Here is a 26,446-nt window from a genome sequence, read left to right on the forward strand (position 1 = left end):
GTGACCAAGACACCTGCACCATATTTTCCATCCTCACAGCACATTTATTTCATTAATTCCTTTAAGTAGGTCCTTAGCATGAGCATAGTGTTACACAATTTTCATACATATAATCACATCCAAAACAAGTTCTAAAATTTAAATTGTAAACATTCTCTTCATATGTAGAAACATTTCAATCGGTGTATTAAATTTTGCTAAAATGATCAAATTTCCAACAGAATTATAAATGAAAAAAGTCTACTCTAAACCATGTAGTGAGCATTGTTTATTATTAGTACATTTCTACAGTGTTAAATAAAGTAGCAAAGACGCAAAACTGTCCTGTAAGCAAGTCAAACTTTAGGTAAAACGTTACAAAGAAAACAAACCTGTTAACAAAAGAATGTCTTGCAATAAAGAAAGGTCGGAGTCTAGTATGATACAAAAAGGTAAAGGGTAAATACCATCTTTGTTGACAAAGTCGGAGGTAGCATGAACGCACCACTTTATTGTCTGAGAAATGCAACTGGAGTAAAGAATATTTCCTTCTCACAAATAATTTCCAGTAACTATGTACATATTTCTTTTAGAAATATCTGTTTAAACAAATCTCCCTCCACTTTTTAGTACAAAAAAAACCTTTTCCATGTGATTTTAAAAAAAACACTGACACATCGAGATAGAATAGTACTCGTTGCCCTATTTGAATGAACAGTCTCTTGAACTATGAAGTACGTATTTAATGCCCTAAACTGAGTAGATTTAGTTAGCAGTTTCTGGTATTGTACAAAACACTACATACATACAAACAAAATATAATATCTTATTTTACTATGCAAGTCTCTCTCCCTCTTTCTCTCTCTTTATTTTTTTGGAACAGAGCCGGGGTCTGGTAACACTGCAGAGGGCATCTTTTTCCAATAAAGTCTGCCTGTAAGTACCCATGTGCAACGATTTAAAAACGGCTGCTTGCGTGTAATGATCTCTTACCGATAGTGAACACAGCAACTGACAGAAACTTAGTAAACCTTAAAAACACATCTTCCACCCGATATAAAATATAAAGACTACTCACTGCAACTTTTTAAGTACTCAATTTGCTTCGATGTCACCGTAATTCGCTTTCCCCATTTTCCTCCTTTAGGATTTATAAACAGATAATTTAACGTTAGCAACTTTAAAAAAGGACAGAGTATTTCAAATGTACATCCAATTCAAATTTATTTAAAAGATGCCTTGTTCTACGACGCTGCTTCAGCCACCAATAAAGAAAACGACGTTTCGGTGATCGAGGCAGGCTTTTTAAGTAGTGATGTGACTTCCACCATGCCAGCTCCAGTCCGTGGAAGATTAGCGTTGACAATATGTCGCTGTAAGTGCTTTATCCAGTCTTCCTGAACAGACAAGGGTCCTCGAAAGACCAGGCCACAAAACCTGCAGACAACGAGAAAAGAAATTCTCAAAATCATCTGTTACCCCCATTTGAAAATTTGTATCTAGGGGAAACGTGACTAAAAAGGTAATCTTCTTCCAACAACAATATACTTAAATAAAATCACAGACTTCTTACTACACCTTGGACTATCCCAATTGACTCTATGCTTAATCCATTATGATTTCTGCTGCTCTCGTGGTGGATGAGTTTTAAACTGCTTAAGTTTTCAGGCGAGCGTTTTTTGACAATGTTCTAAAATATCTGAACAGCTTACAAAATGCTAAAGCTGTCATTTTTAATAATAATAATAATGATAGTATTTGTTAAGTGCTTACTATGTGAGCAGCGTGGCTCAGTGGAAAGAGCACGGGCTTTGGACTCAGAGGTCATGGGTTCGAATCCTGACTCCGCCACATGTCTGCTGTGTGACCTTGGGCAAGTCACTTAACTTCTCTGAGCCTCAGTTACCTCATCTGTAAAATGGGGATTAAGACTGTGAGCCCCACGTGGGACTTGATCACCTTGTATCCCCCCCAGCGCTTAGAACAGTGCTCTGCACATAGTAAGCGCTTAATAAATGCCATCATCATTATTATTATTATTATTCTTATGTGCAAAGCACTTCCCCCTCCTAATCCCATCTTTTTTTCTAAAAATAAATTTTTGGCTTCAAAACAAAATCTTAGGAGGTGAGCTGAGTTTAATATATAAACCATTCTGATATATACCTGCATCGGAGAATGTAAACCTCGTCAGCGCTATGAGGTAATGGTAGCACTTTTTTCTTGCTTCCAGATCTTGACCGTGATTTCTTTTGCTTACAATCTAAGGCTAAAAAGGGAGGGAGAGAGAGAGAAAGTTGAATTTTCTTATATAGCTAAAAAAATGAACATCTCATCCTTTTCCAATTCAATGAAAATATGGCCAGTTAACATTTTATCACACTATAATGAATGTATTACATTGTTTTGTTTAGGCCACATAAGCTAATTGTTATAAATTGTGCTTCTGGCAAATAATACACCTCATTGCCAATGCTTTATCAAACAAGAAAACAGAAACGCTGCAAAAAATCTAAAGCAGCTTCAGTATCACTTTAGTGACTGATCCCCATAGGCTCAGTCAGATAAAATTTTAATATCTCAATAGACCTCTCATTTTCAGGTAGACAGTGGAACATTCAAAACAATTGAGGTCTGAATTCGATTCTCATATAATTTTTTTTACAATATATAAAGGAAATTTCACCCCCCAGTCAAAGACTCATGAATACAGACTATTAATGTATAATTTTCAAATGATGAGCAGTTTTTCATCATCTGATTTTGTATTAACATAATTAACTGTCAAACTGGTATCTTGAGGCTTAGCTAAAAGAATACAAGCTCACATTAATTTCCATCATCTAAGCCAACATTTAATGTTCTATGGGAACCAAGATCAAAAGTTACTTAAGATTAAAACTGTCCTGACTCAGATGTTTCACAACTATTGTTTTCACCACTGCATTTTTCCCTTACAAAACAAACCAAACCAAAAAACAAATAAAAACCACCCTTTCCCAAAAGGAGGTGGAAGTGGCATTTTTTTAAAACCATTTTTCAGACTCAGGAATGAGGAACAACAGTTCCCTGGGAGAAAGGGAAGAGGCAGGAATCCAGAGTGGCAAACCTACTGGGGTTAGAGAGGTGCTAAACATGATGGATGTGATGAGATGAAAATCAAGAGCCAGCCACGATTCTTCTGCTGCATCTGGATTTTCTTTTGGAACAGATCTAGATGGCAGTGACCAAAGCTGGTTGTCCAAATGTCAATTTGAGTTCACGGCCCTGGTTCTGTTTCCAAAGAGATAACGTAGACAGCAGAAGACCGCGTCTACGGTTGTTGTTAGTTCACCTATATTGGTGGGGGTTCATACTCACACTTCGATTGAAGTTGTGCCGCACAGGCACGACTGTCTCTTCCAACATCGCATTTGTATTCTATCCTGAAAGACAGAGCGACGAGGAAAGCACGTTCTCCGACGCCCACCGGCGTTCTACCCAAAACGCAGAGTGAAAATACGCATTTTGGGAGAACTGACTATACAACCCTGCATAAACTCCATCTTCGGTAATTTGATTCTCATAACCTTGGTTTTAACTTCCTTCACTATCTACTAAGGAGCAGCAACGTTGACTGATTTGAGTTTCACCAACTTTTTTTTCCTTCGCTTAGCCTCCAGAAGAGGGAAATGAAATGGCTAGAGGTGAAATGGGATGAGGGGACCAGAGAGAGAAGAAGCAGTGAAAGACGAGGATACTTCAGAACTAAATAAAATATGCCTGGATAATCAAGAGTTGTTTATAGGACATTTATCTCAGAGAGCATACATCATTATCTTCTTGCTAACTGGTATTATGGTATTCCTTAAGCACTTCCTGTATGCCAAGCACTATGCAAAGTGATAGAGACAAGACAACCGCATGGGTGTGTATATTGTCATGCTTGGGGAGGATAATTTGCCCCTTGTACACAAGAAAAGGAGACAACAGACTGTTAAGTTACACCCTGACTTTGAAGATCCAGGCAAAAACTGCTAGCAACATCCCTGGGCAGGGAGTACGCCTACTAGCTCTGTTATTACAGTGCTCTGCACACAGAAAGCGCTCAAAACATACTGTTGATTGATCTGGGAAGGCCCAGGCCAGAGCCCAGAGAGGGGCTCACGAATCCATGAGGAGTGGAGAATCATCAGGGAGTCATCCCGGCAAGGCGGAGAAGCCTCTGAAGATTTTCTGGTCCTAGAGGAAGGCCCAGGATCATCCGCCTCCAGAAGTGGAGACTCAGGTTGTGGAAGAGGGTTGCCTGTAGTCTTTAAGGAGTCAATACGAAGCAACAAGGACGTGGGGGATGAAGGGGAGCTTCATCAAGACCCGTGCACAGAAGTCCCAGACTCATTTACAGTGAACAAAGAAACAACGTGCTAATACCGCAAGTTTGTAGAGCTGAGAGCTGACTGGATAAATGGGGAAGTATGTGTGTGTCTGGGGTTTTTTCCTGGCGCAACCCGGGGGGACGGGACATGCGGAGCTGTTTGCTATTTTAGGAGGAGACTTCCAGAATGGGGTCCTTGGGGCTGTCTGTCTCTGGGCTGGGGACCAAGTCCTCATTTCATCTTCTAGACTGTGAGCCCACTGCTGGGTAGGGACCGTCTCTATATGTTGCCAACTTGTACTTCCCAAGCGCTTAGTACAGTGCTCCGCACACAGTAAGCGCTCAATAAATACGACAATGAATGAATGAATTCTCCCACTCCATTCTGCATCTCCCTTGCGTTTGGATTTGCTCCCTTTTTCCAACCCTCCTTCAGTTCCGTGGCACTTATGTACACATCCGTAATTGATGTATTTACAATAATGTCTGTCTCCTCCACTAGGCTGTTAGCTCAGTGGTCATTTTATTTTGTTAGTATGTTTGGTTTTGTTCTCTGTCTCCCCCTTTTAGACTGTGAGCCCACTGCTGGTTAGGGACTGTCTCTATATGTTGCCAATTTGTACTTCCCAAGCGCTTAGTACAGTGCTCTGCACATAGTAAGCGCTCAATAAATACGATTGATGATGATGATGATGATGGTCAGGGAATGTGTCTACCAGCTCTGTTGCATTGTACTCTCCCAAGGGCTTAGTACAGTGCTCCGCACACAGTAAGCTCTCAATAAACACAACCGATTGATTGGGATGCCCGCATCTTCCTAACCGCAAGGCTCCCAAGATGGCAAATAAAACCTTCCTGCAGCCCACCTATGACAACCGTCTATCGAATCTGCATCCTGGGAATCACCGCTGGCCGGAGAGATCTGCAATAATCAGGTCAGACGATCGATCCCTGTTCCCCATGGGATGGCATCTTCTTTACCTTATCCCCATTTTACAGACAAGGAAGCTGAAGCAGAGAGGTTTGGACTGTAAGCTCATTGTGGGCAGGGAACGTGCCTATCAACTTTGTTCTACTGTACTCTCCCAAACACTTAGCATAGTGCTCAGCACACAGTACGTGCTCAATATGATTGAATTGCCCACGGTTATATAGGAGGTTAGTAACAGAGAGAACCCAACCCTCCCATCAACACCCATGCTCTTCTGTTTAGGCTACTCTCCCCTTTCTTTGATGTTGAAAACGAGAACATGATATTCTTAGAAAAAGGTGTCATTTAAATGAAAAAAAGTGCTGCCTAAATATGAGAAAACTAAGCTATGATAACATGTAACTTTCCAGCACGGTACATATTAAACAAGTTCACGACTAGCTAGGCCAAACACACTGTCTTCATTTTCTGATGTCCCGGGAGCCAGGCAAAGTTTTTGTACTTCCAATTAATACACTCATGAACAGAATCTATTTGGAAAAAAAATAAAATATAACAGACATTTAACTGAATTTTTGAATCTCTTAACTAGATTAGGGCTAACTAATAAGCAATCAGAGCCACGATACACAATTTTTCATAATTTGAAAAATAAATCTCACAGATCTAGTTGATGGTCTCTTCACAACATTATAACAAGATTTACTCACAGCTTTGCATTTTCTCAATACAATTTTAAAGTTAAACATACCCTCATTTATTTTTCATTCACTTAACCTGTGAAGTTTATGTGACTGGAAACATTGAGCTTTGGTTTAACAGCCCTGAGCTACACAATATGGTTGGGTAAGATCCCTCAAGACTGGTTTAATGAGGGAGCTTGCACTGCTGTTGACAAATATCTATTGAAGATAGCGAAGTGCTCTTCCCGTTGGACTGTTGATACTACGTTCCCCGCAAATAAGAAACGTCTTCTAAAATCCTCTCCTCCTTTGCCTGCCTCTGATTTCATCGGTTCTCCAAAAACGAACAAGCCCAGCCATCCAAATCTTTTATAAATTCCAATTTAGGATGGCAGGAAGTTAACCAGTGATCAATTCAAACTAAAAAGCCTGTCCAAAAAAAACCCTTTGAAGAGGTCAGATTTCGAAGGGCCCTAAACTGCCTCTCTGAATATCCTGTTTAAAAAAGGAAGTGAATCAAGTATTGGGGTAACACATTTAAAGTGCTCTGGAATATACCGTTTTCTGATTAAACGAGAGGTGGATAAAAAGGAACAATAAGAAAAACACATACAATAATATGGATGTGCCCAACAAAAGGAGCATTACTTCCATGCTGCAGATAAAAAATGTGAACACGCTCGTCGCCCGAGGGCATGGAGATCAATGAAAAACAAGCCAGTCCACCCAAGGGACCACAATTAAAAATGCTTTGCTGGGACATACAGGTCTTCGGACAGAACAGGGTGCGAGACCTGGGTTTTTGGACTGGTGTTCTCAAATGGATTGAATCTTTTACCCTTTTCACCTCATCCCAATTCTTTGGATAGGAAAAACCCTAATCGCTGCATTTAATTTAATTGCTGTGTCTGCTTTGGTGTCCAAGGGCCCCCCCCAGGCACATTAAACATATCTATAAGAAGCTGATAGTTTAGCTAAAAGAAGCCTCACACTAATTGGTACTGATGACAAGAATGATAAGACGTTTGATTGACAAAATACATTTCAATCAAGGACCCTCAAACCACCATCAGATAAAATTGTGGCATTTCACCATTGGATAAATTAGGGCAATTCTAGAGATTAGCATAATGGGAGGCTAACAAACCTGCCCAGTTGATCACAGAGAGCAAAGTAGCAGAGCTATAGGTAGGCTCCATTCTCCCCATTAAACAAGAATGGCATCACATTCAAGATCATGCTCAATGTAATAATCTTATTTTAAGGCAGATTGCTTTTACCCACAAATACAAAGCCTTCTTAAAAAGTTACCACTAGTAACAGAGGGAACTAAACGGTTGCTAAATCAGTTTGACTTAATGTAAGATACCATTCAAGGATGGCAGCAGAATGATTCTAAACCTTGAACTGGGAGGATGAAAAAAACAAAAGTCAACAGATAATAGCAAATGTGTCATTTATTTTTGGCACCACCTAGATGGATAATGATAGTTTTATGCCCTTTAAAGACCATATATTTGCAAATATAGTATTGGAGAAGTACTAGAAATGGAAAATGTTTAAGATGAAAATCACACCAAACTGGACAACTCAAGTAATACTTCTAAATTGGCACATATCATTGTGTTAAAAAAAGTCTTAGTTTTTTTTTCCAATCTGAACTGATAAGAGCCATTACAATCAAATGAAACAGACAGAATTTGTCTTATAGGACTGAATGAAAAGAGAACACTAGTAAACGGCAAGGATTCAAGTACTGCGTCACTCAAAATCACAACCAGGATCTAATACGCAGAGTCTTTGGAAAGTCATACAAATCTGCATTATCACACTGAAACAGCTAACCATTAATTATACCTTAAAGCAGATGAGGAACAGCGACAACTTTAATAATCATCATAATAATGGTATTTGTTAAGTGCTTACTACGTGCCAGGCACTGTACTAAGCGCTGCAGAGTATCTGGAAAGTCATACAAGTCCGCATTATCACACTGAAACAGCTAACCCTTAATAATACCTCAAAGCAGATGAGGAACAGCGACATCTTTAATAATCATCATAATAATGGCATTTGTTAAGTGCTTACTACCTGCCAGGCACTGTACTAAGTGCTGCAGAGTATCTGGAAAGTCATACAAGTCTGCATTATCACCCTGAAACAGCTAACCCTTAATTATACCTCAAAGCAGATGAGGAACAGTGACAACTTTAATAATCATCATAATAATGGTATTTAAGTGCTTACTACGTGCCAGGCACTGTACTAAGCGCTGCACAGTATCTGGAAAGTCATACAAGTCTGTATTATCACACTGAAACAGCTTAATAACATTAATTATACCTCAAAGCAGATGAGGAACAGTGACAACTTTAATAATCATCAAAATAATGGTATTTGTTAAGTGGTTTTGTGTGCCAGGCACTGTACTAAGCGCTGCAGAGTATCTGGAAAGTCATACAAGTCTGCATTATCACCCTGAAACAGCTAACCCTTAATTATACCTCAAAGCAGATGAGGAACAGTGACAACTTTAATAATCATCATAATAATTGTATTTGTTAAGTGCTTACTACGATGTCAGGCACTGTACTAAGCACTGCAGAGTATCTGGAAAGTCATACAAGTCTTCATTATCACACTGAAACAGCTACCCCTTAATTATACCTCAAAGCAGATGAGGAACAGTGACAACTTTAATAATCATCATAATAATGGTATTTGTTAAGTGCTTACTACGTGCCAGGCACTGTACTAAGCGCTGCAGAGTATCTGGAAAGTCATACAAGTCTGCATTATCACAGTGAAACAGCTAACCCTTAATTATACCTCAAAGCAGATGAGGAACAGTGACAACTTTAATAATCATCATAATAATCAATCAATCAATCAATCGTATTTATTGAGCGCTTACTGTGTGCAGAGCACTGTACTAAGCGCTTGGGAAGTACAAGTTGGCAACATATAGAAACAGTCCCTACCCAATATTTGTTAAGTGCTTATTACGTGCCAGGCACTGTATTAAGCGCTGCAGAGTATCTGGAAAGTCATACAAGTCTGCATTAGCACACTGAAACAGCTAACCACTAATTATACCTCAAAGCAGATGAGGAACAGTGACAACTTTAATAATCATCATAATAATAGTATTTGTTAAGTGCTTACTACGTGCCAGGCACTGTACTAAGCGCTGCAGAGTATCTGGAAAGTCATACAGGTCTGTATTATCACAATGAAACAGCTAACCCTTAACTATACCTCAAAGCAGATGAGGAACAGTGACAACTTTAATAATCATCATAATAATGGTATTTGCTAAGTGCTTACTACGTGCCAGGCACTGTACTAAGCGCTACAGAGTATCTGGAAAGTCATACAAGTCTGCATTATCACACTGAAACAGCTAACCCTTAATTATACCTCAAAGCAGATGAGGAACAGTGACAACTTTAATAATCATCGTAATAATGGTATTTGTTAAGTGCTTTTTGTGTGCCAGGCACTGTACTAAGCGCTGCAGAGTATCTGGAAAGTCATACAAGTCTGCATTATCACACTGAAACAGCTAACCATTAATTATACCTCAAAGCAGATGAGGAACAGTGACAACTTTAATAATCATCGTAATAATGGTATTTGTTAAGTGCTTTTTATGTGCCAGGCACTGTACTAAGCCCTGGGGTGGATACAATCAAATTGTTTTGGACACAACAGTCCCTGTCCCAAGTGGGGCTCCCAGTCTCATTCCCCATTTGACAGATGAGGTCACTGAGGCACAGAGAAGTGCAGTGATTTGCCCAAGGTCACGCAGCAGACAACTGGTGAAGCTGGGATTAGAGACCACATGTTACAATTGATTGGACCAGTTTGCCCCACATTTGTTTGTGAAGGAAAAGCATGGCTTTTTTTTTATGGTATCTGTTAAGTGCTCACTATGTGCCAAGGTAATAATAATAATAATGATGGCATTTATTAAGCACTTACTATGTGCAGAGCACTGTTCTAAGCGCTGGGGGGATACAAGGTGATAAGGTTGTCCCACGTGGGGCTCACAGTCTTCATCCCCATTTTACAGATGAGGGAACAGAGGCCCAGAGAAGTGAAGTGACTTGCCCAAAGTCACCCAGCTGACAAGTGGAGGAGCCGGGATTTGAACCCATGACCTCTGACTCCAAAGCCCGGGCTCTTTCCCACTGAGCCACGCTGCTTAAGTACTGAAGTGAAATGCAAGCTAATCAAGGGTGGACACAGTCCATGTCCCACGTGGGGGCTTTTAATCCACACTGTACAGATGAGGCCCAGAAAAGTGAAGTGACTTGACCAAGGTCACACAGCAGACAAGATTAGAACCTAAGTTTTTCTGACTTAATGCTCTACCCACTAGGCCATGCTGCTTCTCTGTGTTTCCAGCAAAGGCATGACCCTGCCAACGGCACAGCCCCTCTGCTGACAAAAACAAGGGGGCAGCCAAGAAAAGGAAATGGCCCACATCAACAACAGTGGTTCATGATGAACTTTGATTTTAACTGAGCAGCAGCGTGAAAGTCACAGACCTGCAAGTCAGAAAGACCTGGGTTCTACTCCCGGCTCTGCCAATTGCTTGCTGTTGGGACTTTGGGCAAGTCACTTCGCTTCTCTGTGCCTCAGTTTCCTCAACTGTAAAACCCGTCCTATTTAAAACTGTAAGCCCCATACAGGGCAGGGACTGTCCCCGACCCAATTAACGAGTACCTACCCCGGTGCTTACAATGGTTTTTGATACACAGTAAGCGCTTAGCAAATACCTTTTTTTTTTAAAAAGATTCCCATCAGTTCCCTTATCCCATCTCATCACAGGCCTCTTTGCTCGCCCCAAAATAATCTTGCAATTTCCCTCCCTTGTCTCTCCCGCCTCCAGCTTACCGCCTTTCCCTCCCTGCCCGAATGCCTCCTCATGATGCTGTTGGAGGAAATTTGTCATCATCAATCGTATTTATTGAGCGCTTACTGTGTGCAGAGCACTGTACTAAGCGCTTGTCCTGGATCGAACACTGCACATACACAGGTGGCATTTTCTAGCCGCTTGTGGGGGTCAAGTTTGGAAAAGATGCTCCAGCCCCACCCTACCTGGGGTTGAGTCGAGGCACAGCCCCTCCCAGCCTCCCCGCCGACAGTGCTTTGCACATAGTAAGCGCTTCACCAATACCATCATTATTATTATTATTATTACCTGCCCTTCACCAGGCCGGCCTTCTCCACCGGGAAAAGGGTCAACATTTGGGCCGCTTCCCCCTTAGCTACCCCTGTCCCAAGCAGCTCTGGTTAGTCCTCCCCAATAACGTCTATGTAGTAGCATCCTGTTATCTTGGGGTCTTGAAAGATTTGGACCCCCAAGAAGAAACCCTCAGGGGGCGGCTGCTCTTCTTGCCCAGTCGGCTCAGCAGCTGGTTGGGGAATCAGTCGTATTTACTGAGCGCTTACTGTGTGCAATGTACTGTACTAAGTGCTTGGGAGAGTAGCATTTAAGAGTTGGTAAACAGGTTCCCTGTCCACAATCAATCAATCGTATTTATTGAGCGCTTACTGTGTGCAGAGCACTGTACTAAGCGCTTGAGAGGTACAAGCTGGCAACATATGGAGACAGTCCCTACCCAACAGTGGGCTCACAGTCTAAAAGAGCTTACAGTCTAGAGGGGAAGAAAGTCAACGGCCTCAACTTCATCCCCAAAGCAGCACAGGGGTCTCCCTGAGATAAGAGGTTCGCCACGGACTTCCCACGTACCCCTCTTTTTACAGAAAAGTCACAAAACCACTCACTACAGATGTGCTCCACTCTGCCACAATGACGATTTCACTATTCATGCCGACGAGACTGGGTGTAAGAGAACGAGGAAAGACTGGTCCGGCAACTCAAGGATGCTTGGGTACGGCGTGGCCGAACTGGACATGGCGAGTCCTGCGATCTGAGTTTTTCAGACCGTGGGGTTTTAAAGAAGAAGGGGACCCCTCAATTTAATAAGAGAACTGAGTGTTCAGAGGCATCAGAATTCATTCATTCATTCATTCAATCGTATTTATTGAGTGCTTCCCGTGTGCAGAGCACTGTACTAAGCGCTTGGGAAGTACAAGTTGGCAACATACAGAGACGGTCCCTACCCAACAGCGGGCTCACAGTCCAGAAGGGGGAGACGGACAACGAAACAAAACATATTAACAAAATAAAATAATCTTAAATCTCCTTTAGCTGGGATTACGTAACCTCCCAGTAACTGCAATTCTGCAGTAGGGACTTTAAACAAAAATCCTGGCTTTAATAATAATAATAGTACTAAGCAGTGGGGTGGATACAAGCAAATTGGGTTGGACACAGTCCCTGTCCCACGTGGGGCTCACAGCCTCAATCCCCATTTTACAGATGAGGGAACTGAGGCCCAGAGATGTGAAATGACTTGCTTAAGGTCACGCAGCTGACAAATGGCAGAGCTTGGATTAGAACCCATGACCTTCTGACTCCCGGGCCTTCCATTACACCAAGCCACTTCAAATTGACCACTGTATTGTACTGGTATTCAAGGTGGGTTACCCCAAACCAGGAACATCCACTTGTCTTTTCTCTTTGTGACACATGGAGCATCTTCTCTGGCTCCAAAAGGCAACGGGCTTGCTGGCTTCTGCAGATCCAGGGAGGCAAGACAGAGGCATAGCCTCTCCCGTTTGAACCTTGTCTTCTGACCTCCTTTTTGCCCACTCCTTCCCTGGAATTAGTTCAGCTCCAGCAGATGTCCAGCGAGCGAGCTCCCCTTCCCCTCCCCACAAAAGTGATTGACATGACATGAAAATGACCACCCCCCTCCCCTCCACCAACAGTCTGGGTGCCACACAGCGGAAAGGCCCCTTTTCTCATGTCCACGCTCCCCACCTCAATTCAACAAACTAAATTCCTTCTCTCTTTCATAGTACTTCTAGAAACTCCTCTCTCCAAGACAGAGCCCTTGATGGACTTCTCCCGACGTAGTCCACTCCAGTCCGTACTCCACTCTGCTGCCCGGATCCTTTTTCTACAAAAACGTTCAGGACACGTCACCCCGCTCCTCAAAATCAATCAATCAATCACATTTACTGAGCGCTTACTGTATGCAGAGCACTGTACTAAGCGCTTGGGAAGTACAAGTTGGCAACATATAGAGACAGTCCCTACCCAACAGTGGGCTCACAGTCTAAAAGGGGGAGACAGAGAACAAAACCAAACATACTAACAAAATAAAATAAATAGAACAGATATGTACAAATAAAATAGAGTAATAAATATGTACAAACATATATGCATATATACAGGTGCTGTGGGGAAGAGAAGGAGGTAAGATGGGGGATGAAGAGGGGGATGAGGGGAAAAGGAAGGAAGGGGCTCAGTGTGGGAAGGCCTCCTGGAGGAGGTGAGCTCTCAGTAGGGCCTTGAAGGGAGGAAGAGAACTAGCTTGGCAGATTGGCAGAGGGAGGGCATTCCAGGCCTGGGGGATGATGAGGGCCGGGGGTCGATGGCGGGACAGGCGAGAACGAGGTACAGTGAGGAGATCAGCGGCAGGGGAGCTAATCTCCAGTGGTTGCCCATCCACCTCCACGTCGAACAAAAACTCCTCAACATTGGCTTTAAAGCAGTCCATCACCTTGCCCCCTCCTATCTCACCTCACTTCTCTCCTTCTACAACCCAGCCCACAAACTTTGCTCCTCTGGTGCTAACCTTCTCACTGGGCCTCCATCTCGCCTGTCTCACCACTGACCCTTGGCCCACCTCTGGCCTGGAACGCCTTTCTTCCTCAAATCCACCAGTCACTCTCCCCCTCCACTTCAAAGCCTTATTGAAGGCCCATCTCCTCCAAAAGGCCTTCCCAAACAGAGCCCCATTTTTCCTCTTCTCCCACTCCCTTCTGCAGTGCCCTGACTTGCTCCCTTTGATCTTCCCCCTCCCAGTCCCATAAGCATTTATGTACAGATCTGTAATTTTATTTACTTGCACTGAGGTCTTTCTCCCCTCTAGACGGTAAGCTCGTTGTGGGCAAGGAATGGCACAGTTTATTGTTGAATTGCACTTTCCCAAGTGCTTAGTACAGTGCTCTCAATAGCGCTCAATGAATACGACTGAATGAATGAATGGACGGTCATGCCATCCTAAAAAGCTTTCATCACTCATTCATCCATCAGTTTGTTTATTCACTCATGCATTCATCTCCTCTCTCCCCAGTCCCTCAGCACTTACATGTTGCCAACTTGTACTTCCCAAGCGCTTAATACAGTGCTCTGCACACAGTAAGTGCTCAATAAATATGATTGAATGAATGAATGAATGTACATACCCAACTGTAATTTATTTTAACATCTGTCTCTCCATCTAGTATGTAAAGCGCCTTATGGGCAGGGATTGTCTATACCTACTCCTTTGTATTGTGCTCTCCCAAGTGCTTAGTACAGTGCTCTGCATGCAGTAAGTGCTCAATAAATAATAATAATAATAATGATAGCATTTATTAAGCGCTTACTATGTGCAAAGCACTGTTCTAAGCGCTGGGGAGGTTACACGGTGATCAGGTTGTCCCACGGGGGGCTCACAGTCTTAATCCCCATTTACAGATGAGGTAACTGAGGCGCAGAGAAGTGAAGTGACTTGCCCAAAGTCACACAGCTGACAAGTGGGGGAGCTGGGATTTGAACCCACGACCTCTGACTCCAAAGCCCGGGCTCTTTCCACTGAGCCACGCTGCTTCTCAATAAATACCAATGACTGACTTTACCTGTTTTCTCAATTTAACTATGGCACATTCCATTTGTGGCTATACATTCTCCTATTCGATTATACTTTTTTTGAAGGTAGAGGCTGCTGTTACTTCTTTTGTATATCCCCAAGGAGCTTGTGCAAGTGTTCTGCACAAAGTAAGCACTCGATAAATACTGCTGATGTAAACTGTGCTGTGTGATTTAAAAAAATATATGAAAGACTATAGGAACAATAACAGGACCATAATAGGAACAATAAACAGTAAATACCTGACAGTAAACTACTGAAGGTACAAAGGCAAGAAACCCAAGGGAGAACTAAAATATTTACCTCATGAAAATCTAAAGCAACTGGGTGGTCTAAATTTGTAAAAAGACAGGTAATTGGAGAGAGTCCAGAAGTGAGAGTTGAACTAAAATATTTAACTCATGAAAATCTAAAGCAACTGGGTGGTCTAAATTTGTAAAAAGACAGGTAATTGGAGAGAGTCCAGAAGTGAGAGTAGATAGCAATTAGATTACTCTTCCATGAGTAATGTAAGGTGTTGGTTAAAAACAAAAAAAAATCTCCCAAACTCCCTGATAGCTAGAGTTATTCTGGACTCTTAAAGTATGGCTGACATATCCAGAATGAGAGACAAATACTCAGTTCCCTACTACCCTTGGGGAACTATTCCAGGGGGGAAGGGGGAATAAAACTTAAAACCATGGTTTCCCAAACCCCCTCAATGGTTTTAAGAAGGCTTAATCAGGAGGCAGGGGTGGGGCGAATATGGCTGGGGAAACAGATCGTATCCCTTCATCTTAGCCATGATCAGGAAATTCCATGTAATTCCATGAAATTCCTGAGCACAGTGTGTCCTCCGCACGGTGCCAATTGGAAGTGGAGCAGAGCGGGATGCTAGTTCTTCAACCACCTGCATAGCCAGTCAGGGCACTTTAACTTATACTGTAAATTCTCTGTTCACATTAATGGCTGTCTCCCCAGCTGGACTGTAAACTTGCTATGGGCAGGGAATACAGTGCTCTGTACACAGTAAGCGCTCAATAAATACGATTGATTGATCGATTGATTGAATATGTCTGCTAATTCTGTTGTGTTGGGAGAGTGCAACGCGACAGAGCTGGTTAGACGTGAACCCCGCCCATCAGGAGCTTACGGTCTAAGGGGGAGACAGAAAGTGAAATAAATTACGGATAGGTATGAAAATGCTGAGGTGGGGGGATGCAGATCCAGCATTTTACGCAGGCCTTGTTTGTACATATTCATTACTCTACTTATTTATTTATTTATTTTACTTGTACATATCTGTTCTATTTTGTTAGTATGTTTGGTTTTGTCTCCCCCTTTTAGACTGTGAGCCCACTGTTGGGTAGGGACTGTCTCTGTATGTTGCCAATTTGTACTTCCCAAGCGCTTACTACAGTGCTCTGCACACAGTAAGCGCTCAATAAATACGATTGATGATGATGATGATGACAGGTTATGGGGAGGGCAAGAAGGGAACAGTAGACTCGGCACTGCCTCCCCCCAAGGCCCCACACCCGTTTTTGGAACTGCCTTGTTCTGGGCCCCCGGGAAGACGGTAAGACAAGGCCAGGAGAGCTGGGCTTTCACACAGGTGCTGGTTATCTTGGCCCCTGCTTAAAAAGCCAAGTGGGAACGGGGCACAGCAGGTCTACCAACAAAACCTCTCTTTCTCTGGGGAGAAGAAGGTCTCTGCAACTTCTGGAGGCATCGCTGCTTCTGAAGTGGTGACTCTGGGCAACAGGAGGGCAAGGGCTGAAATCTATTTTCGCCTTCCCTCTAATTCCGCCTGAACCATTAGTTTCACGTTTCCTATTCCCTTGCCATTTTCACAAGCCAACAGGTAAACACAGAAAATTTGCCTTTAACCTGCTTTACTTTGGCCAATTGAAACCTCAATGAACAGCACCCATTACAGAGAGGAAAGAAAATTTTACGACAGTTCATCCTCAAACCAGATATTTTCTGCACATCATCATCATCATCATCAATTTATTGAGCGCTTACTATGTGCAGAGCACTGTACTAAGCGCTTGGGAAGTACAAATTGGCAACATATAGAGACAGTCCCATGTGCACTCCAACACCCCAGGTACACACAGAAAAAGTTGGCAGAGCAATGAGCACATTATTTTTAACTTTCTTCAGTGGCCTGTATCAGAGGGCTTCAAATGAAATTAAGAACAGGAAAGATAGCAATAGCATTTAAGTGCCTATTGTATGCACAGCACTGTACAAAATGGTGGGAAAAGAATATACAATTCATAATGCCTAGTAATAGTAGAAATTAATTCAAAGTAAAGCAGCGTTCACTGAGAACTGAAAAGACTCACTATCTCTCAAAAGAGTCAATGCTCAACTAAGTAAAAGAAAGGAAAATATAATATATTGAAAATCTATCCTGTCCCAGTAGTAAAACAGATGATCCAACAGAACTATGAAAATAAGCTTTAAGGGGCCAAATCCATAAAACAAACAAACAACAACAAAAAACCTCTCAAGGAAATTATCTCCTCATTGTACTGTTTTGTTTGGCTTTCCTGGGAATCTATATTGGAGGAAAATGTAACTTATTTCAGTACCAAAGCATTTGTGCAAATTATTTATATTAGGGTCTGTCTACCCATCTAGACTGTAAGCTCAATGTTGAGAGGGGGAAGTGTCTACTGACACTGCAGTACTGTACTCTTCCAAGTGCTTAGCACAGTGTTTTGCACATAGTAAGTGCCTTCGACACTGTGGACCACCCACTTCTCAACACACTATCCAACCTTGGCTTCACAGACTCTGTCCTCTCCTGGTTCTCCTCTTATTTCTCCGGCCGTTCATTCTCAGTCTCCTTTGCGGGCTCCTCCTCCCCCTCCCATCTCCTTACTGTGGGGGTTCCTCAAGGGTCAGTTCTTCAATCGTACAATAGTATTTATTGAGCGCTTACTGTGTGCAGAGCACTGTACTAAGCGCTTGGGAAGTACAATTATTAGTAGTCTGTACCTTGGTATGATGCTCAAGTTGTTTGGGGGTTCCCTCAGTCCCGTTTTCCCCCCAGCCCCCCACCCCGTATTTCTTAAGCACTGGGGCTGAAACCAGCTAATCAGGTTGGACACAGTCCATGTTCTACATGAGGCTCATAGCCTTAATCCCCATTTTACAGATGAGGTAACTGAGGCACAGAAAAGTGAAATACCTTGCCCAAGGTCGCACAGCAGACAAATGACAGGGCAGGGATTAGAACCCAGGTCCTTCTGAATCCCGGGCATGGGCTCTATCGACTACGCCATACTGCTTCTCATAGTTGATTGGGGTTCCCACATGAGGCAGACTTGTTCAATAGTGGCCCAGATGGTGGACATTACGGTCCTCTAGACTGTAAGCTCACTGTGGGAAGGGAATGTGTCCATTTATTGTTATATTGCGCTTTCCGAAGCACTCAGTACAGTGCTCGGCACTCAAAAAATATGAAAAATACAACTGAATGAATTATAAGCATTGGCAACAACATTTACTGAGCACTTTCTAGTTACAGAGTGCTTGTCCTAGGTGCCCTACTAGATGAATTCCCAAAGGTTTAATATGGATTTCCAACATTCTGATTTCTTGGAATTTAGAAAAAAAAAATAAGCTATTTAATCTTTTTCTTTTTTCTTGATTGAATAAGACACCTAAACACTCATGTTTACTGCTTTTTGGATCATTGCCAAAGTCACCTGAAAGATGAAATGATGGTCTATTCAGGAAATTTTACTCATTCTAGGGATGAAGTGGTGGAGAATCCACTTGTTTAGGACAATGGCCATTTTTTGAGGAAATGTTGCAGATGATTCTCTGAAAGTCAGTTTCTAAACTGCGAGGTCCTCCTGCAGACTTGTAATCTCCTTGTGGCCAGGGATTCTGTCTACCAATTCTGGTCTACCGTACGTCAGCATGGCGTAGTGGATAGAGCATGAAGGTCATGGGTTCTAATCCCCGCTATGCCATTTGTCTGCTGTGTGACCTTGGGCAAGTCACTTGACTTCTCTGGGCCTCAGTTACCTCACCTGTAAAATGGGGGTCGAGACTGTGAGTCCACGTGGGACAGAGACTGCCCAACACAACTATGCACCTGCCACACAGAGCCTAACATATGCCATCATTACTGCTCAGTACAGCGCCCTGCACACAGTAAGTGCTCAATAAATACCACTGATTGGTCTAAACTGAGTTGGCTATTCCCAGCAGGAATGCTACACACCCTTCTCGTGGTATCACCTCTCACTGCTTAATCAATCGATTAACAGCATTTTTTGAACATCCATTGTGTGCACGGCATTTTACTAAGACCGTGGAAAACAACAACAGAATGGGAAGACATGAGCCCTGCTCTCGAGAAGCTTACATCTAGTGAGGAGGGGAATAACAGAGTCTACAAGATCTGTACCTAAATTCCACGTAGGGGGTTGAGAGTACTTTAAGGGTTTAGATGGAGCGGAAGAAATGAGGTGGTAATTGCGGAGCTAGAAGGCGGGGAAGACTAGAGAAGAGGCTTCTGGATGGAATGTGATTTTAGAATGGCTTTGAAGATGTGGAGAGCAGCGCTCTGTCGGATGTGGAGTGGGAAGGAGTTCAATGCAAGGTGGGAGAGCAGGAGCAGAAGGCTGGTGGTTGGGGAGATGAGTAAATTAGTTGAGAGGAATGAAGACTGAGAACAGGGGTAGAGTGAGGAAAGAAAAGGACTATCTAAGAGGAAGAGAGCCCACTGCCTTCAGGTCAGGAGGTTCTGTTTGATGCGGAGAGGAATGGGGAACCTCTGGAGGCTTGGAGGAGGTGGGGAGACGATGTGCAGAACGATGCTTTAGAAAAATGATCCGGACAGCAACGTGAAGGATGGACTGGAGAGGGGAAAGTCTAGAGGTAGGGAGGACAGCTGGTGAAGTAGTCGAACTGGTATATGACAAATGTCTGGACCAGCACGGTGGCCATCTGGATGGAGAGGAAGGGGAGATCCTGGAAACGTTGTAGAGTCAAAACTGACATTTGTCGTCAGCAGACTGAATATAGGAGTTCAGAGAGAAGTAGGAGTCGAGGATAATGCTTGAGAGATGGGGAGGTGTTGTCAACCGTGATGGTTAAATTAGGTGGCGGAAAGGATTTGGGGGAAGATGAGTTATTCAGTTTTAGACTTGTTGAGCTTGATGTACCAGTGGGACATCCATGTAGATGACCTGGTGGTAAGAGAAAAAAGACCAGACTGCAGAGGAGAGAAAGATGAGGGCTAGTGAGGAGCCCGCTACATAGGGGTGGTAAGGTAAAGCCCCAGGATAAGATTAATTTTATTGTGATTATAAAACTCCGGGAGCTCCCTTTGATGGTTTGCCTTCAAAGAGGAGCTGGGGCTATATTAGTTGCATAAGCTTTCCTTAGTAACTAGGTGTGTGGGTAGGATGGGTTAAATTCTATTATCTATTACTACTACCAATAATAATCTAAATGCCTGCATGTGACCGGGTTCAATACTATTATCTATTATTACTACTGCTACTACTACTAACAAAAAATGCCTGCATGCGATCTTGCTTGAGAATTCTTAGCTAGGACTCCTAATTGGAGCCAGAAACAGAGTAATACTACAGTCCAGGAAGTCCCAGCTATTTCTGGTTGCCTGAAGTGGGGAGACGCCTGAGTCCAGAGAATTCTCTACTACTGAACAACTGCTAGAAACGATTCCGGGAGGATGCTTCTCTCTTCCGAGGCTTTGCCTCTCAGAAGTCACAGAACTTCCCACGAGGAGAGCTGCGAAGTCATTTTATTGTTCCCCTTCCCCTCTAGGGACCCTGTAATGGGGAGATGGGGGCACCTGCGTACGTGCTCTGGCCAGCTTCGTCTGAAGACGTGCAAGACCCTTTCCTGACACTGTACTTCCCCCTTCTAGACTGTGAGCCCACTGTTGGGTAGGGACTGCCTCTCTATGTTGCCAACTTGCACTTCCCAAGTGCTTAGTACAGTGCTCTGCACACAGTAAGCGCTCAATAAATACGATTGATTGATTGATTGATTGATCGGGACCAGCTCTCCCTCTACGGAAAACAGGCAGCCCACAAGGAAGTGGACGGCGGCTTGAGACACACGGAAGCAAGCCAGGCAGAGACAGTGTTGCCCTGACTGCTGTCCATGGGCAGAAGAGGAGCTGGCTGTGGAAAGGAGGAGTGAAGAAGCTTGTCAGGCCCCCCAAAATGTTTGGCACTAAAGGGGAAGGCAGGGGCACCAGTAGGTGACTGCAGTGCCCTCCATTCAACAGCAATTTATTCAGTTCCCACAGTGTGTGGGGAGACAGACAGAAATAAACTGTCCCTCTCGGGAGAGAGCTGGTATCCTGGAAGGAGAACCCTCCTTGATAAAAACTGGAGCTTGCAGGTGAAGCCAAGGCAGCCCTGTGGTCAAAGATCAGGAAGTAAACCAACCCAGGCAGACCAAGGAGAGCCTCTCTTAGGAAGGGGGGTGATCTCCCAGACTCGAGTAGACCCTTCCCGGAAGGGTCCTGGGTCTTTCTTTTCGGGGCAAGTTTGGATCGCTATGTCGGTCAGACCGGCATAAAGCCATTTCTGCTTGGTTTCCGATGCTTTCAACCAGAGAAGCAGCGTGGCTCAGTGGGAAGAGTCTGGCTTTGGAGTCAGAGGTCACGGGTTCAAATCCCGGCTCCGCCAACTGTCAGCTGGGTGACTTTGGGCAAATCACTTAACTTCTCTGGGCCTCAGTTCCCTCATGGGGATTAAGACTGGGAGCCCCCAGTGGGACAGCCTGATCACCTTGTAACCTCCCCAGCGCTTAGAACAGTGCTTTGCTCATAGTAAGCGCTTAATAACTGCCATCATTATTATTATTAAGTCCCACATCAGAGAACTCCACTCAGCAGCATGGTCTGAGCTCAAGCCTACAGGCTATACGTTGTCCGTTATGCTCCTGCTGTATTGCCTCCATCTCTCTCCTCACCACACCCTTCCCTTATGGGGTGTGTGTGGCTGACTTTGTACATGCTTTCCCTTCCTGAGTGGTTCAGCTACTCTCGTTGAAATGGGGCTGGGAGCAGGGTGGTTTTTTAGAGTCATGGCGAGGCTGGAGGCATGCTAGGTCGTGACCGAGCCTGGTGGACTGCCATGCCCAGGAACAGTAAGGGGGTACGGGGGTTGGGGGAGGTGTGCCGATGCAGTTGTTGCTAGCACTCCTCTCTCTTACCCCTATGCAGCCCCCCAACCCCAACACCACTCCTCTTCTCAGGGGTCTTTCCTGTCATTCATTCTACACTGACCAAAGATTAAAACCGATTAAAAAAAAAACAGACTGTAAATCGAAAGTAATTTAAAAATCTCTTTGTGGAATAACAGCAAAGTTAAAGCATCGTAATGGGGGTGTTGAGAGATGCCTTATAAAAACCTAACTCTTCTGAACGTTTTCTAAATTTGTGACTACTGGAGACCGAATTCTCTAGGGTTGGTGGAAAAATGGCCCTTGGGTTTATCTACCCTTTTACTTATATTATTATTACATTATTATGCTTATAGTACCCTTTTACTTATCTTTAAGATTCATATTTTGAAAAGAGGAATAGAAGGGGTGAAAAGTATGGCTTTGTCTCTTCGAGAATTACTCTATAATCCAGCCACACAAATTAAGTCTGGGACAGCAGCAGAAGCAGGAGCCCACCAAGGGGAAAAAACACCCACCAAGTAAAAATAGCAACAAAACTGGAAAACGCCAGCTATAATCCAGACGTTAACTGATTAGGTAACTGGTGCTCAGATCAACCCCGTCGTATATGGTGGTTTTTGGGAAAAGGGCTAAGGAGAAGCTGCGGCTCAAGAGTTAAGTGCTTTTCAGGGACTTCTCCTGTAAGGCCTGTCCCACTTGTGAGGGGGGTATATCACTTTCATGGGAAGGGAAACTAGACAATAAAATAATCATACGACAATTCAGTCGTTCTTGATGATGGGGTCTCCTGCTGCGGCCTTACGCTCCTATCCCAGATCTCTCCTTCGGTATATGCACCAGTAACTGCAGGCTGTAGTGAGCTGGGTGGAGGGATGGTAAATCCAGGACCCATCTGCTCCGGTCCAGTTGGCAACGCAAGTGGTAAATGGGCCACATAGTCCTGCTGCAGAAATCATATGGACACAGAAAAGCAGGGCACTTGGCTGGACTGACTGGTGAAATTTGGGCAAGCCTGGTGAACTTTGCCAGGCTACGGGTTGAGATTACAGATTTTACATATAAAACCTGAAGTAAGGGCACTTAACCTATATCTGCATATCGCTATCCTTAAACCCAATTACCTACAATCTTGAAAAGAGTGATCAAAAAATAATCATCACGCCTACAAAATCAGCTACTTGGCTGATAAAATAAGGCATCTCCACATCCTGCCACTTCCCTGAGTTTGGCCACGTGAACATTTTTCCAGCCTGCTATGAGGAGATGTCTCGGGGAATTTAAGGCCTACGGCAAAATCCCCTGTCTTTCTAAACTTAAGACTCATGGTTTAATTTAATTTAATTTAATTTTCATTCTCATACAACAGGTCCGCTTTATTGGAATCTCCTAACACTGTAGTGCTCTTAAAATCACTCTGTAGAGGACTTTAAGTTTCAGTGGGCATTTTGTAGAGTCTGAGAGTGTGCGGGCCTTCCCAATTGGACTTGTGTATTTCCAAATCGAGTCAGCAATAACCAAATACTTTAAAAAAATGGATAAGGAATGACATCTAATAGTTTACAAGCTGCTGGAGTTCAGGGTCTGTTTTCAAAATGACGCTTTCGAGAGAAAGCTACAAATATCGTTTGGACTTGCACCCGTCTGGTGAGAAAATGTATCGTATCAGACAGACTTGCTTTGATATCTGTAACAAACATACCTGTACCAGTCAAAAGTCCAGCACTCTTCTTTCGTGCATAAGCGCGTAAGTGGTTGGACAGGCTAACAGCACTTGTAAACGTCGTATTGCAATGCACACATGTTCTAAGCTTCACAGGCATACCTATCATTCAAAAGAAAACTATAATCCAGTTCTCTCTTCAAAAAATGAAATTTTCTTAGCTTAACGCGTGGGGAAAAAAAGTACTGCAATAAAGATGACTTAAAATACGTACATTGCATTAAGCTTAACTTAACATTTAAGAATGAGGAATGAAATGAACCATTATTAGTTTTGGGGTTAGTGTTCAAAGCCAACCCACGTTCTTTGGAAAAGAGGGAAGAGGTGCGCCTTGAACCGCTGAACTCTTCGGGATGTAACACCTATTATCACTTCCCTACTGATTTCGGGGTTATGCAGATCTCTCCCTAAGCCTAAAATACACTCCTGCGATCTGAATAGCGCAGTTCTGTGGAGAAGTTTCAAAGCTCACCACATTACCAATAAGGGGAATTAAAAAGTCTAGTTGACAAAGTGGTAATTAAAGTGTTTTACCCACAAAACTGTAAAAGGCTCAATACTAAATTAGGCTTTTGATGAAGACGGGGAGGAAAGGTGGTAAAACACACCACTGAGCAGCTGTTAGACACAACATTTTATTCAGGGCATTTGATGTTCATTACTTTGGATGCGCAATCAATAATGAAAGTTAATGATCTGAAGTTTTTTTTCTGCTAAAAATCTTTGTGCTAAATAAATGAACAACAAACTAACATCTTAGTCATCACGGGAAAGACAGCGTGGTGAAACAATAAGAAAAAGCCTAAGTTGGCAGGCCAAACCCTCCCCCAGCTCTCCTGGCCCACCCCCCACCTTTTTGGTGAGATTTCAAAATTATTCCCTTCCTTTCACCAAAGATGGATTGTTTTGGCAAATGCACCCAACAAACTAATCCCACTCCCCTACACTCTACCCCCAGGTAGAAAATGTTTAAAGCTATTAGCTCTGAAAGCCCGTTAGAAGGAGAGTGGAAAGAGCCTATTACCTAGCAAGTCCATACCAGAGAAATGAGTCACTTTTCAGACAAATTACAGTACAACAATTCAATTTACAAGCAATCTTTGCTTAGAGTCATTTGATAGTACTATTTTTTTTGCCCCAGACCAAAAAAACGTAAAGGCCATAGCTCATTTTTTAAAAAATCGAACGAACATATTCTCTGATCTTAGTCTCATCTAGTTTAAGGCTCTATTCCTTGGAACAAATTAAGCTCATCTTTAGTAATTCCGCTCTGAGTGTGCCTAATAAAACATACCTAAGGTTTTCACACCAAAGGTATTAAAAAAAAAGCTCAACACAAATCAGGTTTTGGCTGACTTATAGTTCACAGTTTGCTATTACACACAGTTTTTTTTGAAATGGAAGAAACATTCATGCACAAGCTAAGCAAAGCCATCTGCTCTATTCCATTGGAACACAAAGAGAAGCTCTAAATTCAAAAATAAATGTGTGTAAAACAAGATTCTAGTCTCCAGTACCCAACCACTGTGCAATACCGCAAAAGTAATAAGGGATTAGGACATGGGGGAACTCCTGGCTGGACACAACATAGGTTCTTCTGTTCAGTAAAAGGGAATTTAATAAAACAGGTCAAAAATAATTCAATTTGCAAAGTACTATATGGCTGGAAACAATAACGCTACCCTAGTCTGTCTCTTCGGTGGTGCTGTGTTTTTTTTTTTCCCGAACAAATTAGATCTTCTGGAGAACTAGTTTGAAAATTGCTTCCAAATAAGAGTTTTTGGGCAAATAGGCATTATTTTCACTTTTGTTCACTCTCGGATTCCCTTTTGACTTGTTCCCTTACCCAAGAACTCTTGCATGCAGAGGACTCTGTGCTCCCAATTACCTACCAATCACTCAGTCGGTGCTTTGCTGACGACACAGGTAGGATCCTAAGGGAAAATATTCCCTAGACCAACGTTAAGAGACCTAAATGTCAAAACACTACTAAAATCCAAAAACGACTGTTAGAGAGTTTAGGGTAACTATAAGCATCCTCTTACCTGACTGCATAGTCAAGTCCATTTTTTGCGGTTGATACATCAATGGACTGTCTTCATTTAATGGAAGAACACATTTTTGAACAAATCTCTTTCGTGCGGTTTGATTATGGATCTTTTGAGGAGAAATATCGGCATTCCTCTCTTCTAACCTTTTATTTTTGAGCAGTTCAATCAGTGTAAGAGACTGACTTTTTTTTTCAGTGGGTAGTTCTTGTTTTGTTTCATCACATTCATTTAGGAAACTCAGCCCTTCTTCCTCTGATGCAGACACAGACACAGCTTCAGTCTTTAGGCCATTACGGTATGCTTCAAGAGGTAAAACATTTTGGGATAAAAAGTCATCACTTGATGCAAGTTTCTGAGCTACAAATGGTCTGGGAATAATACGGCGACTGTTCAGCGCCTTCAAGATTTTCTCGTATTTCTCTTCATTCTGCATCATTTCGTTGAGGACACAGATTGGCGATTTATGAGCGTCCCACTTGGTTTTGCCAAGTCTTTTCAGGTGTCCTCGAACGTGATTTGATAATCCGATTTTTGTGTCAAACCAGCCTCCACAGAGTTGACACGTATGTTCAGAAGCCGTTTCCGATTTCTCTACAGCTAGAAAGAGAGTGGTGTTAATTTCTGTACATCAATTTCACGAAGCACCATATGCTCCTAAAATTTGGTGCTATGCTAGCCTCTGAAAACAGAAGCTGCCTAAAAACCTAAGCATTAGAGCATGCACACACACACACGAGAGCACACGTGCACACACGAACACACTCACACGCCC

At 43.0% G+C, this 26,446-nt stretch overlaps 1 protein-coding gene across 1 annotated transcript in view; it reads right to left on the reverse strand.

Annotated features, from left to right (window-relative positions):
* Window positions 1-466: 466 nt before the first annotated feature.
* ZNF644 (zinc finger protein 644) overlaps window positions 467-26,446 on the reverse strand; it is a 54,767-nt gene continuing 28,787 nt past the window's right edge. Inside the window, exons 7-10 of the mRNA XM_038745617.1 lie at window positions 25,669-26,271; window positions 23,603-23,725; window positions 2,146-2,248; window positions 467-1,416 (exon numbers count right to left, since the gene is read on the reverse strand). Coding sequence (XP_038601545.1) covers window positions 1,224-1,416; window positions 2,146-2,248; window positions 23,603-23,725; window positions 25,669-26,271 — 1,022 coding nt within the window. The 3' untranslated portion in view covers window positions 467-1,223. The remainder of the gene's footprint in view (window positions 1,417-2,145; window positions 2,249-23,602; window positions 23,726-25,668; window positions 26,272-26,446) is intronic.

This window comes from Tachyglossus aculeatus, chromosome 4, assembly GCF_015852505.1.
Source record: "Tachyglossus aculeatus isolate mTacAcu1 chromosome 4, mTacAcu1.pri, whole genome shotgun sequence".
NCBI lineage: Eukaryota > Metazoa > Chordata > Mammalia > Monotremata > Tachyglossidae > Tachyglossus > Tachyglossus aculeatus.